The 13663-nt window shown below is 40.8% G+C and overlaps 1 protein-coding gene across 3 annotated transcripts in view; it reads right to left on the reverse strand.

Moving 5' to 3' along the window:
• LOC147254197 (leucine-rich repeat and fibronectin type III domain-containing protein 1-like protein) overlaps positions 1-13663 on the reverse strand; it is a 198988-nt gene that overhangs the window by 22392 nt on the left and 162933 nt on the right. For all 3 annotated transcript variants that reach the window (XM_086215782.1, XM_086215780.1, XM_086215781.1), the window contains one exon: positions 3646-4295. In XM_086215782.1, the coding sequence (XP_086071908.1) occupies positions 3646-4295 (650 nt within the window). The remainder of the gene's footprint in view (positions 1-3645; positions 4296-13663) is intronic.

Genomic DNA, 13663 nt, shown 5'->3' on the forward strand with positions numbered 1-13663 from the left:
ACAAAGGGAAAACTTTCACTCGCGATGTGACTATTTTGCCTTGTTGGGTCACATTTCTGACAACCTCAGACCTTTAATGGGGTCTCTCTGTCAGTTGCTCTGTTCCTCAGGCGCTCTGACTCATTGCGGCTCTCCCTCTGATCAGATCAATGTTTCTTTTCTCTGCAATGCAGCAACCAGTGAAAGACATCATAGACGCGGCGATACCCTGAGAAACCTCAACAGCCTCAGCACAGGCACATGAGTATCATCCCTTACTGCAGGTTGCCCTCAAAGCGCATGTGATCCTGGAATCAAAGGCTGAAGATAAAACAAAACAAAAAAACACACACACACACACACACACACACACACAAAGGGCAGCAGTAACTTTCTACACCCTAGATAGAGTACCAAAATAACAATTATAATAATAGTTTTGTTTGGCTGTCTTGTCGACTGCACTCTGAAATCTCCTTTGACTGACACGCTTCAGTCAGTTGGGGTCGAGAGCAGGTTAGAGCCGTTAATTAGGCCTGTCGGGAAAATGATTGGCTCTGCGGTGACACCTCAGCGCAACAAAGTAAAATTCGAGGAAGTTCCAAATCACAGTTTGTAAAATTCTACGGTCTTAATGAGCACTCCCTTGCCCCTTTCCTTTGTAAGTCCAATTTGGCCACTCCACAGAACACTTGCTAAACTGCATCTGCAGACCTCCTCCATGGACTGTAGCTTCAATGTAGCTTCATGCAATAACAATGTTTCATGATGCTCTCTGCGGCCAGTTAATATCCTGGAGATCCTATTAGCTTGTATGGCACTTGACAGTCACAAACCTTTGCAGCTTTTCTTTCACATAATAATTAGACTGTGATGTGAGCAATGTCCTGTGCAATTAAACGTGTTATAAATGTCAGACTCTCTCAACTGATCCAACAGAGTTCACAAAGGTGACAACTTTCCCTGAACTGGCTGGCTAAGCTGCTCTGCACAGATCTCTCCCGCCATGTGTTATCAACACACGGCTCAATGACACCTCATTTCAAACCATTCACAGAGGCCAATTGAATGACATATCAGCTGCTGATAAAGTTTTTCAACTTAGCTGTTTAAGCCACTCATGTGAAAAACTGTCTCCATTTATTCCTTCTAATTTCCTGAATGGATTAGATTTAAAGGGTAAGTACACCGGAGTGGGCACAGCACAGGGAAAATCTACCCCTAAGAAAATTCATATGCTCTTGTGGCTTTGTATAATTATACTACTATCAAGTATTTGAAGGGATTTTTTTTTTTTTTTTGAGCAAGTCATTTCAAACGTCACATAACCTACATAAATGTAGGTTTTATCTAATAGCCTTTGCTGGTAATGACGGAGTTATGCAAAAGTAATTTTCTATCAGGGTCTTGCATGTTAAAGACAAAATCATCCTATTAAATTAAGCGTTCCTGTGCTCTCCATGTTAATCATCATGTTTGAATAATGAAGTGAATCTGAAATCACATGAAATGATTACAATTTTACAAAAAGTTAAAAAAAAAATATATATATATATATATTTTTTTTTCCTTCTGCAAGAAGTGTGTGCAAGTGACTCCTTGTCAGTAAGTTAGTGTCATATACTGAAGAGGCTGAATGGAACAAGACACCAGTCCATGAGGACGCGTGACAGACAAGAGATGAAGAGACTGTGAACAGAGGCCTAAAGCTCAAGTAGAACTGATAGTTCTGAAGCTGGAAATTAACCAATTTCCGAGCAGTAAATTGGTTTGTGACTGCGCTCAACTTTAGCCTGTCATTTATACTCGCTGGAACATCTTTAAAAATTAGTTTTTGATAAAAGCACAGATGTGGGTTTTCTAATTTTGAGATGTCAGAGAAGCACGTTCTCATCACAAATCCTGGCTGCAGCTCACAGTCACCCAGTCGTCTTGTAGTTGCTTCTGTGACTTCCTTTTATAAATCATCATAGAACTCTTTTTTGAAAGCATTTACTTGATGTTTCCCTTTGCCTTTTTCCCAGCTGTTTAGCTAAGCATTGTAATTCATTGTGAATTAAAAATTTTTTGTATAAATACACTTTTATTCTTTGCTTTTATGATTATGTGTGTTGCTTATAGCCATTACTTGCAATACAAGCCAGGTAACTGTCCCAAAACACTGCTTTCACCCACCACCAGAGACCCATTTTACAGCTTCTTAAATCCAAGTATACATTAATTCTTCATACAATTGCATCATTCGCCTTGTGTAGTATGTATAGTTCCCATCTCAGTTCTGTGTCTGCCGGATTATGCTTTGTTACCCCTGGAGGGTTTGAATTAGACTCCTACTGAATCAAAAGCAAATCGCTTGGCTTTATATAAAGAGCACCCATGGGAGCAGAATTTTGAGCTGTAGGTGTATACAGCTGTATAAGCATTGAGACATAAATGTTTAACTTTATGAAAACAGCGGATCTGCCTGAAAAGTTCACAATGGAGACAAAATACATACTCATTTTTGAATTCTAAATTGAATATTTACCAAAAACTACTAATTAGTATCTTGCATAAATCACCTAGAGACCCGACATGGTCTTCTACATCCTCTATTAATTGTACTAAAGAAGATATTCGGGTTTAAAAGATAAAAGAGGTCGTCCTGTTTACTGCAAATTTTTTTTAGGCTTTTCCAAGTTCCTAAAGACAAGGGAAACTGAGCTTTTTTTTTAAAGGGGAAATTAAATCTTAGGATTCCTTCCCTCCTTGTATTTAAATTCAGCAACCTTCAAAGGCTTCAGAAGTAACACAAGTCTAGCCAAACATTCCTCCATAACACAGGAGAGACAACTGCTAGTAGAAGGAAAAAAAAAAAAAACACTCTGGGTTGATATTTCTGGAAGCTAATCCTATCTGGCTCCACACTGTATGAAAGAGGTGTTTATGTATTCAAATTTGATGTGTATCATAAGAACTATTCACCAAAAGAATCGAGCAGGGCTGCGAGATCTGGATCTTAGTGGAAACTTGCCATTTACACAGCGTTGTGTTTGATTACTATATCCTTGTTAGTTAAACTCTCGGGTGGTGTCATGTCCAAATGGTTTGATTTAGTTCTAATAGTTTGTAGCATCAAATTGAGGAAACATGGAACTTTGCCGGCTGGTAGGTCTTAGCGTAGCATCTATACTCTGCCAGAAATAAAATCAATAAACTTAGCAAGGTTCATTTAACTACACTCTCAGGAGGTTCATTCAAGGTTAGCCCTCTTTCATAAAGAGAGTTCCAAGCTATGATCTGATTTGTCATCAGTCATAGAAAGTAGTCTAAAAGTTTAGAGGCTACTGCGGCTCCTCAGACAGAAAATTTAACATGTGTCTCACCATCTGTCTCTCTTACTCTCCTTCTAGTACACCAGGATGACATCTCTTATATTCATCCTCATTCACACTGTCTCTCTCTCTCTCTCTCTCTCTCTCTCTCTCTCACAGTTTCAATCTCCTTTATTATCTCGCTCAGTTCCACACCCCCTATTGCACATTGCCTCTCTCATCCTCCATCTTTTCTCTGATTGATTTTCTCTGCCTCTCTGTCAACTTCTCTTTGTCTCGTTCCACCTCTCTTGCTCTGCCACTTGCCTTAGCTCTGTCTATCTTTTCTACATGTCTGTTGTCTTTCTACTACCTGCCAGTTCCTTGGGGGAGGTGGGCTCTTTGGCGACAGATGGTGGTCTGCTTTTCATCTCAATGGCGACCCTGGAGCAGAAGCGGGCCTTGGTAGGTGAGAGCAGCTCCTCATTGGCCAAAGAGTCAGTCCTTGTCATTATGTTCCGTCCGCTGCTTTCCTCCTCAACCAATGCCACAGTGTCTCTCAGGGTGTTGCTAGGTGACAAGGCACCAGACGGACCCAGTGCTTCATCGTCATGACTGTCAGTCATTTTTGAAGCAGAGCGAGGCAGGACTTGGACCTGCGCGCCCCCACCTTGTCCATTGCTCTGCGGCCTTGGCACTGTTGCAGAAATGGCTGCTTTTCCGTGGCCTGCACCTTGGTGACTGTATACCTTGTATCTTATCATCAAGATGATGATGAAAACCAGAACAGACGCCACAATAATCCCGCCAATGATGATGATCATTGTTCCGCCCAGGAAGTGGCTGTGTAACGCCTGGCACTGGCTGAACTCGGTGTCTGTGGTGAATGACAGACAACCCAGAGGACGCGTTGCAGTCAGCGATGTGATGACATCATCAAACACAGCGAGGACGCAGAGATCGTAGCTACGTCCAGCGGCAAGGTCACGGACTAGGAAGTCGTTGCTGCTGGATGGAATCATCCTGCGAAAGCAAACACAAAGAAAAGGATGACATCAGAATCAGTTGTAACAGAATGGAAGAGAAAAACGTTAACGCGCAACAAAGAAGAGCTTTCATCTCATTACTGTGACCATTGATCTGGACCTTTACCAAGTGGCACTATTCTCCTTGTTTACAATTATGTCGTCTTAGTATGATGCTAATACTACGCAAACTGCATCCTATAAAATTAGAGTATGTAAGCACTTGACACGATGCAATTATCCCATGTGGCAAATCAGCAATGACTACATTGTGGTGTGTATTACTCACATGCAATCTTTGCAGTATTGTGACACATCTAATCTAAAAATATAAATACTACTCTTAATAGTTCACATGCAGTATGGGTAGGCTGTGTAGAACGTAGTACTGAATGTGACGATGGATGTGAAATATTTCCAGTTTTGTTCCTTTTTGTTTGGTTTACAGAGACATGTACAGTAAATGATGTCAATGTTCAATGAGGCAACTTGAAAAATGATCATGAGTGAAACTCAGACACATTTCATTCTAAGCTTTGCTCATCTCCTGCTGGCTCTCGATCCTTGTAGACATGAGAGTGGCGGCAATCTACTTGCAAGAAAAGCCCGAGTGTGTACTTCAAATTTTAAGAACAGACTATACACACACACACACACACACACACACACACACACACACACACACACACACACACACACACACACACACACACGAAAAATGTCAGCCAAACATCTTTAAAAAGGATAATGGTTTGGTTAATGTGCCTAAAAAGGTTACCGTCTACATTTTGAGATACCACAAAAGGTCAATGAGATTTCCTTATTTTGTACACCCTTTGAAGGACTACATTCAGTGGAAAAGACAAGAACACAGCATGTTAGAATGGACTCTGAAAGCCCATTTTACAGACATAAAAAAAATCCTGTAATGAAATAAAGACTCAAAATTGAATTAAATCACTTCTATTTAACAATCGTACAATAACAGTGTGGTGGTGAATGACTAGGATACAACACTGTGGCCATTATGTTGGCTGCCAGTATGTCGCTGTAAATTGTTGGCAGCAAATTATGTCAAAATATCCTCTCAGTGACATTGCGCTGTGTGTGGCTGCCTTCATCAGCTTGCATAAGAGCCCAGTTGGTTCACCTCTGCCAGGGAGCTGAAATAGAAAGCCAGAATAACAGCCAACACAAGCTTTTCTCTGTCCAACTCTGCCTGTCTGTAACCAACACACTGTACCAGTCAAACAAAAAGCTAGGACTTGTAAACCTAAACAAATATGATCTAAAATGACTGATGATTGTGTGCGCTTGCATTACTTTTCATGTATTCTGTTGTGTACTGCAATGCGACACGTGGTATCGTTGTATGTTTCTGTTTCTGGGCCACTTGAGTCAAAGAGAAATCTTAATTGCAGCAAGTTCAGTCTGGCAGCATCAAAGACCCTAATGGGGTGTGGAACAGAGTCAGGGAAGCTGGCCTGTAGGATGCTTGCCGGGTGCAATGTGACATTGTTAAGTCTAGATCCGGTTCTACATCTACTCCAAAATCCAATCAAATCGTCTTCAACTGAATTTAATCAAATCAAGCAACAACTTTTTGACTCATCTTCTGAACAGTCACACTGACAAAGCAATGCTGATCACATGACTTCCTTGGCAAAGGTAATAATGTGCCTTGGATGACATTTTCTCATTAAATAAAGAGGGGTGTGGAAGAGAATCAGGGCTCAGTAGATGCGTAGAAGTAGATAACTGGGTCATCAGCTGAAGTGGGCTGGCTCGTGTGCTGAGCTCGTGTGCTGAGCTCGACTTTGTGGCCTCCTATCTCCACCATTTGATGCTGCCATGAGGTGATAACGTCTCCTTTATTTCTCTGCAGAGTCAGAATTCATACGCCGACGGAAGAAAGACTCACAAAGACTCACAAAGGTCCCCTACAGTTGCAAGAATCATCTTTCTCTGAATAAACACATTCTGGACACAACTTCTTTTGTAAAAACACATTCACATAGAAGATCACCAAAGTAAAGCTAGCCAGGTTTTACTGTCTCCTACTGTCCTCTATATAAATAGTGACATTTCCAGAATATCCATGTTTCATTGCCACCACATACCTGAACTGTTCCCTTCTACTTCATTCACATTCTCTCCTTTGTACAGTAAGGCTCTCCCCTTCCATCTCTCACTCAAAAATGTATCTCCACCTCTGCTTGAAAACTGTGTGTGTGTGTGTGTGTGAGAGAGAGAGAGAGAGAGAGAGAGAGAGAGAGAGAGAGAGAGAGAGAGAGAGATTGCGCGTGCGTTGCTGTGGGCAGCAGGGAATTGCCTGGCTCAGCCTCAGTGCCAAGCTCATTGATGGCATTGAACCTCTACCAGGAAGTGTATCTTGGCAGTCAGCACTCTGTGAGTTTGCGGTGTGTGTTTTTGTTTGTGTGTGACCTTGTGTGGTTGTTAAGTCTGGTGTGAAAGGATGACAGGACTGATTTATTACCAGGAATCGAACCAGGAAACTCGAACTGCCCTGATGTCTTGGCAGAGTAACAGCATGATATGAGAGCTGAGCTGGACTGAGGTTAGCATAAGCAAACAATTAGAGAAAACCGGATCTCTTGCCACCTTTTCTTTTTTTTAATTCAGAAGACTAGAAGGACAGATACATTGGAGTTGAACAAAATAACACCACAGCTATTTTTCCCTCTTTTTTTATCAAACGTAGTTTATAGGGATGAAACTAAAGGGAATCAGTAGGGGACGTGCGTTGGCAATGTCCATCTGTGAGGCCTACAAAGTGCATGTGGGTTTGTAATCCAATTTATGCAGCCTGTCACGCTGCTTTCCATTTATACAAGCCACACATTGCTTAAATAAACATACAACATACCTTTGTGGTTTCTAACACGGGCTCTGATTCTCCTCTGTGTCAAAGGGAGGTTTATAAAAGTGCAGCAGCGAAATAATATGACTCATTACGTAAAAGTCGTGACTGATTATAATTGAAATGTCATGGAGACAGAGGGCTCATGTTCCAATATGCCTCCAAATAATGGTGTACAACAGTCACAGAATGCATGCATGCAGCAACTTGTAGTTATATTGGGAATTTTTGTTTTCTTTGGCACTCTTAATGAAAAAAAAGTGATTATGTGACAGGTTGAGAAGTTAGTATGACCACATCCAACAATAGAGAATCTAATTAAAGTGAATAATGCAGATGTTGTTGCTTGAGTCCCTGACATTTTCCACTGTTTTGTGATTTATTGTTACTTGGTTGCATTTCAATGAGCTCTTTGTGCAGTTGATTAGATTCCTATATTCAACTCTTAATAATGAGACAGCACTGAACATAATAAGACAACTACATTCTTTGATGGTGACAAAGGAAACTACATGTGTGACCTACTGTGGCAATCTGCTATGAAATAATCCCTTTACTTGTTTGAAGTTGCACAGTTTAATATCAGGGCTCCAATAACACACTGGCGTTCCTGAGCAACATTTCCCAGTGGGCTTTGCAACTGAACATGGTCCTGAGTGCAAGCACCCATGGAAGTGCACTTTTTTCTAATTGCACACATGGACACACATGCAACCTTCATGCTGCACTCAACTTGGCCCTACACAGACATGTTCACCCAGCAACACACATACATGAATGAATGTTTGATCCCTCCAATCTCTCTTCACTTCCATGTTGTTTCACTTCCATGTTGTTTCCCTTCCGTCAGTTCGGGTTGGAGGAGGGAGATAATGCATGAATGTAAGCATGCAGAGAGGGAGAAGAACACGTCCACCAAATGTTAAGATGCTTGGAGAAAGACAATTTCCTGGTGTGGTGAAAAGTTTTTAAATAACAAAAAGAAAGGCTCAGGACTTTTTATTTTATACTTTGCAGCACATTTTAGAGCCTGTAATTCTTAGGATGAATCAGTACCTCTGCCTTTACTGTTTTTTTTTATCACAAATATATGTACTTATACTTAAGTAATGAATGTGTGTACTTTTGCTACCTCTGCATAAGTCAAGTTGGAAACCAGCCCGAACTGAAAAAAAAAACATTTGGAAAATAAACAAAGACAACTGGAAGCCACCCATAGTGAGATGCAATGAATCAGGACTGCAGTGCTCCAGGTGAGTTAGTGGATGGTTACAACAATCCGAGTCTTTCTTTTCTTCGTCTTTGCCCTGAAATCAGTTTCAAATAATCTCATTATGGAAAAGTCTCTTGAGCGACAAAGGATAAATGGGGTCCCTTGAGGATGCTTCAAAAGGGTGAATGTTTGCTGACACAGATGACTAAACCTCCCACTTGAAGAGCAGCTTAGTTATTCATCACTTGTGCTGTTGCCAGCTGCACAAAACATTATTGCAGCTTCAATTATGTCTAATGAAATCAGCATATGGCTTTTAATTTGCTTATTGTCCAGCATCTGTTTGTTTTATTTAATACAGGCAGAGTTAGAGCAACGTGTGAGGATAGAGGAAACATTTCTACACTGGTCAATAATTTACTGTGACTTGGACTTTTTTGGATCTTGTGTAAGTGTGTCATGACTTTGAAAAAGGACAAGGACTGCTTGGCCAAGCAGAAATGCTTCAGCAGCTCCATTTGACTCCGCAATCATACTGGATGGTTTATTCAGTTAATGGGTTCAACCACGGACACACATGCTCTCACACACACTCAGGGAGAGTTAAACAGCTTAATGGAGTCCTTTCCTCTGCCATTCAGATTTGTACAGAAACACACACACTCACACATACACACACACACAAACAGAGCTACTGAGTTCCACTGATGGTTTGTGTAACTCTCGTCAAACAGTGGGTGATGTTTTGTCACTGCTCAGTTTATCCTCACAGCCACAGGCACGTACGTACACGTATGTCATATTGTTGTGCCCCAGCACACAGACGGCTTAAAGACTACAAAACTCATTCAAATACAAACAGAGATAAACAAGTATAAAATTTGAATTGAAAAAGATTAACTAACACACACAAATACACACACAGAAAACACACACACACACACACACACACACACACACACACACACTGGCTATGTGCAGATGAACAATACAACAATCTGATTAATGTTTTAATAGCTGCATAAACTGACAACTCCTCAAAATAATCCACGATTTGCCAAATCCAATCTATTTATTCTCTAACATGACTAAGGCTCCTTATGATCTCTAGCAGAGCTTTGTGTCGCTGTGAAATTTCACTGCAGCACCTCCCCGATGCACTGACGGTGCAAACAACTTGAACTTTGACCCCCTTTTTGCTGCTGATCTTTCAACATAAACACAGATTACGCTGACCAAGAAGTCTACATACATATAGGTTTTGTTTTTTGTTTGTTCTTCCCTTCTTGTCACCAACAGGGAAAGAAAAAGCCATTAATGCTTTCAAACGGCAGTACTACATCATACTGTGGACTCAAAATAATACAAAGAACATCTTGTATACACTACATGAAACAGGCTGGAGAATATCAGGTAATACCAGTAGCTTTTATAAAATAGGAAAAGAAAGCATGGTTACATGCAGAGGAACAGCGGGAGATACAGGAAGTGGATGATGAAACCATGATGCAAAGGCTACAGTCATGGACAGAGTTTAAATCTCCATTTCAGTTAACTGCGTAACATCGCTTAACAAGACAATATGAATCATGCAGTGTTGAAATGCACACAGATTAAAACTGCACACAAATGTTCACAAGGGAATTAAGACTCGAGAAGTAAAAACTTAAATTTATGCGTAAAATAATAAAAAAAAACCTGCTATTGCAGTGAATTATATTTATTATACACTCAGCAGAAATAGAAATGCAAGGCTTTTGTTTTTGCTCCCATTAGCATGACTTCAAGTAAAACTTAAAGACATAAATATGCACACAAATTAGGTTCACAAGCTTGCTCAGATCCATGTTCCTGCAGGTTTTACTCGAAGTCATGAAATATGGGAGATGGAACCGAAGTGTTGCATTTGTATTATTATTGGTAGAACCCTGCCACTCACTGCAACCTCAACACAAAGTAGGCTTTTTACTTTTCTTCCAGCATCAACTGAAGAACAAGGAGAAAAAGTTCAGGAAGTTAGGGAGGAGCTGTTGAACTGGACTGAATTACCCTGTGTAGGTGTGCTTAATGAAGTAGCCAGGGAGAGTAATGGTCCCGTTATTGTGTTCGCTCCATGAAGCAGCATTCATTGAGGGAAATAAACAAAAAAACAACAACAAAAATACCAGACACTGGTAGGTTTACAGCAATTATTGAGCGAATGATTTTTCCACTTGCACAGCTTCCTCACATCTCTGTGCACATCAGAAAATGATGACTGGGATTTAGTCTTTGGTCTAAAAAAAGTCTCTGGTTCGAAGCTATACTGTATTTAAAGAAAGAAAAACTAATCAAGATAAATGTGCTGAAGGCTCTTTTAGAGGGCAAGTTCACCTCAGTACTTTTGACCTTGTCAATCATCTGATTAATATCATTCTTTGGTTCATTATGATCGTCGTTGCAGATTTTTTAAAATAAATTAGTAAGAGAGAGACAACGTGAAATTGTCTTAATTTGTACATCATGTGATTAGATACAACTTGCAGTTTGACATAAAAGACAAATACATATTGCAGCGGCACGGTGGTGCAGTGGTCAGCACTGTCACCTCACAGCAAGAAGGTTCCGGGTTCGAGTGCTGGCTCCAGGGATCTCTCTCTGTGTGGAGTCTGCATGTTCTCCCTGTGCCTGTGTGGGTTCTCTCTGGTACTCCAGCTTCCTCCCACAGTCCAAAGACATCAAGAGGGGACGAGGCTGATTGATACTCTAAATTGACTGTAGGTGTGACTGTGAGTGTGAATGGTTGTCTGTCTCTATGTGTTGGCCTTGTGATGGACTGGTGACCTGTCCAGGGTGAACCCTGCCTCACATCCGAAAGCAGGGATAGGCTCCAGCCCCCCCACGACCCTTGACAGGAATAAGCGGAAGAAAATGGATGGAAAAATACATATCATTCTCCTATTTACCTATTCACTGAAGTGGTCAATGAATTAAAGAATTAAGAATAAGTTACGCCCATAAAATGGAGGGTTTGTTTGGACATGAATACAGGGATAGAATCAAATTCTTAGTCTAAATTATTTTTTTAGGTTCACAGGTCTATTTTTTAACTTGAATAGGTCCACAGACTTGCAATTACAGACAAATTGCTGCAATTTACCAAATTGTTCCTGTACAGTTCATTCGATGGACCACAATGTTAAACAGTGGCAATTAATTCCAACAACCCCCTAATTTCCGTATACAGTATTTAACCTGCAGTGAGAGCTCAGTGATATTTGAAGGAAGGACCCATTGGAACTGGGAGAAATTCTAGACTTCATAAAAGAACTGACCAGTAGGACGTAATGTTTAGATCCAGAGCGTATAGAAAAAAACAACAACAAAAAAACAACTAAATTAAAAAATGATTTAAAGGAATATAGGTTTTACATTTTGGAGCCCTCTACCTTAGTAAAAATAATTGTTGGCCATTTTGGTGTTTGGCAGGGTATTTTTTGGGGGGCGGGGCTACCGCATGTCAATACCACAGACGGCTGGCTCAAGATAGATGCATCACAGCTCCAACCGTGGTAAGAAAAAAAAAAAAATATATATATATATAAACCAGATTTGAAGCTTTAAATGGAAGTGTACAAAGGAGTTAGTCCACATGGTCCTCTTGCGCTATGACTGACATCAATAAATGCATCATCAGACTGAATATTTTTAGGCGAAAAAATTCATAGAAAACCATGTCATTGACTGGTAGCATTGGCAAAATAGTTGTAATGGAGATGCGATAGATAATCTCAGAGTGAAAAGGACAGATTTAGTTTTTTTTTTTAAACACAGACATGCAGACACACTATGCTGAATACAGTGAGAGGAGCTGCACGTGCGTCTATACAGCAGATGGGGACTCAGTTTGAGGTGGACACTGACCTCCGTGTCTGTCAGTCCTCACAAACGGCATTAACAGTTGCTAATAGACCCCCCTTATCAGCAGCACTACTTTGTTAGCATGTCATTATTGTCTTGTCTCCGACAGGAACAGTGACAAGTTCGTTAGCAGCACTTGTTACAACAGCAGATTGACGAGAGGTATTGTACTGCCGGGTCTTGTGAGAGTGAGCCTGCATGTTCATGAGAGGGAGTGTTTCCAGACTAAGTGGCGCTGACATTTACTTGCCCGGTGCAGATGTGTGTGCTCACGTGCACATCTGCGTCCAGCCATGAGCCTGACATTTTCATGCTGTTTGCATTTCGTTATGTTGACTGATGGAAAGATGTTTTGTTTGTAAATACTGTCCATCAATCAGCCTTTGGCCACTCAAGCCACACACACACACACACACACACACACACACACACACACACACACACACACACACACACACACCCACACAGTTATATGTACAAGTAGCACTCACACATTTTCATTTTGTCCCCAAAAGGGAGGCGAGTCCCTGCAATGTGACAGTGTGGGCAGATTTATGTCTCCACAACATGAGGGCAAGAAGACCATAGCCTGGTATGCCCACACTCACACACACCACACACACACACACACACACACACACACACACACACACACACACACACACACACACACACACACACACGGGATGTCATGATGTTACAGTCAGAGCCCTGGGTTCTGACTGTCGATCTAAGCAGAACGTCAAGTGAATATTTATGATAATATGCCCTGGCTGTTTTTAAATAATTTAACATGCCAATTATTCCTCCAGTGCAGACAGTGCAGAACAGCAGAGGGCAAAGGGTTGACAGCAGTGTCCCCCGGCACACAAACCTTGTCAATCCAATGACTCACATGGCAGAAAATTTTTTTTTTAAAAAGGATAGGTTGATGGATGGGTGGCTGCAACACTATTTAACATCAAATCTTAAAATGAGAACTCACAAAACTGCAATTGAAACTAAGGATGACATTATATATTAAAAGTCGTGATTGAAAATGTGAACATTTATAAAAAAAAATAAATAAATAAAATTGCAGGACTGGTTCCCCATTCGTCAAACCACACGAGGACAGAATTCAATGCGCCAATTCATGTTAAAAGCTTTAAGTATAAATCAGTGCTATCATATAAATCATATGGAGTGGCGAGCAGTAACACCAGCCAACCAGATCAGTTGTTCAAAGTCTGACGAGAGGCATTCAACAAGTGCTGATGTAGAGCACAAGTGAGTATTTTTAACTGTATGTATCAGTCTGTGTCATGTGTTCTAAGTAGGCAATTAGTAGCAGAGGAGTAAGAGATGGAACGAAGCCTGAAAACATCCACGA

Source organism: Aulostomus chinensis, chromosome 10, assembly GCF_037954235.1.
Source record: "Aulostomus chinensis isolate RoL2024-O1b breed Wild chromosome 10, RoL_Achi_v1.0, whole genome shotgun sequence".
In the NCBI taxonomy this organism is placed as follows: domain Eukaryota; kingdom Metazoa; phylum Chordata; class Actinopteri; order Syngnathiformes; family Aulostomidae; genus Aulostomus; species Aulostomus chinensis.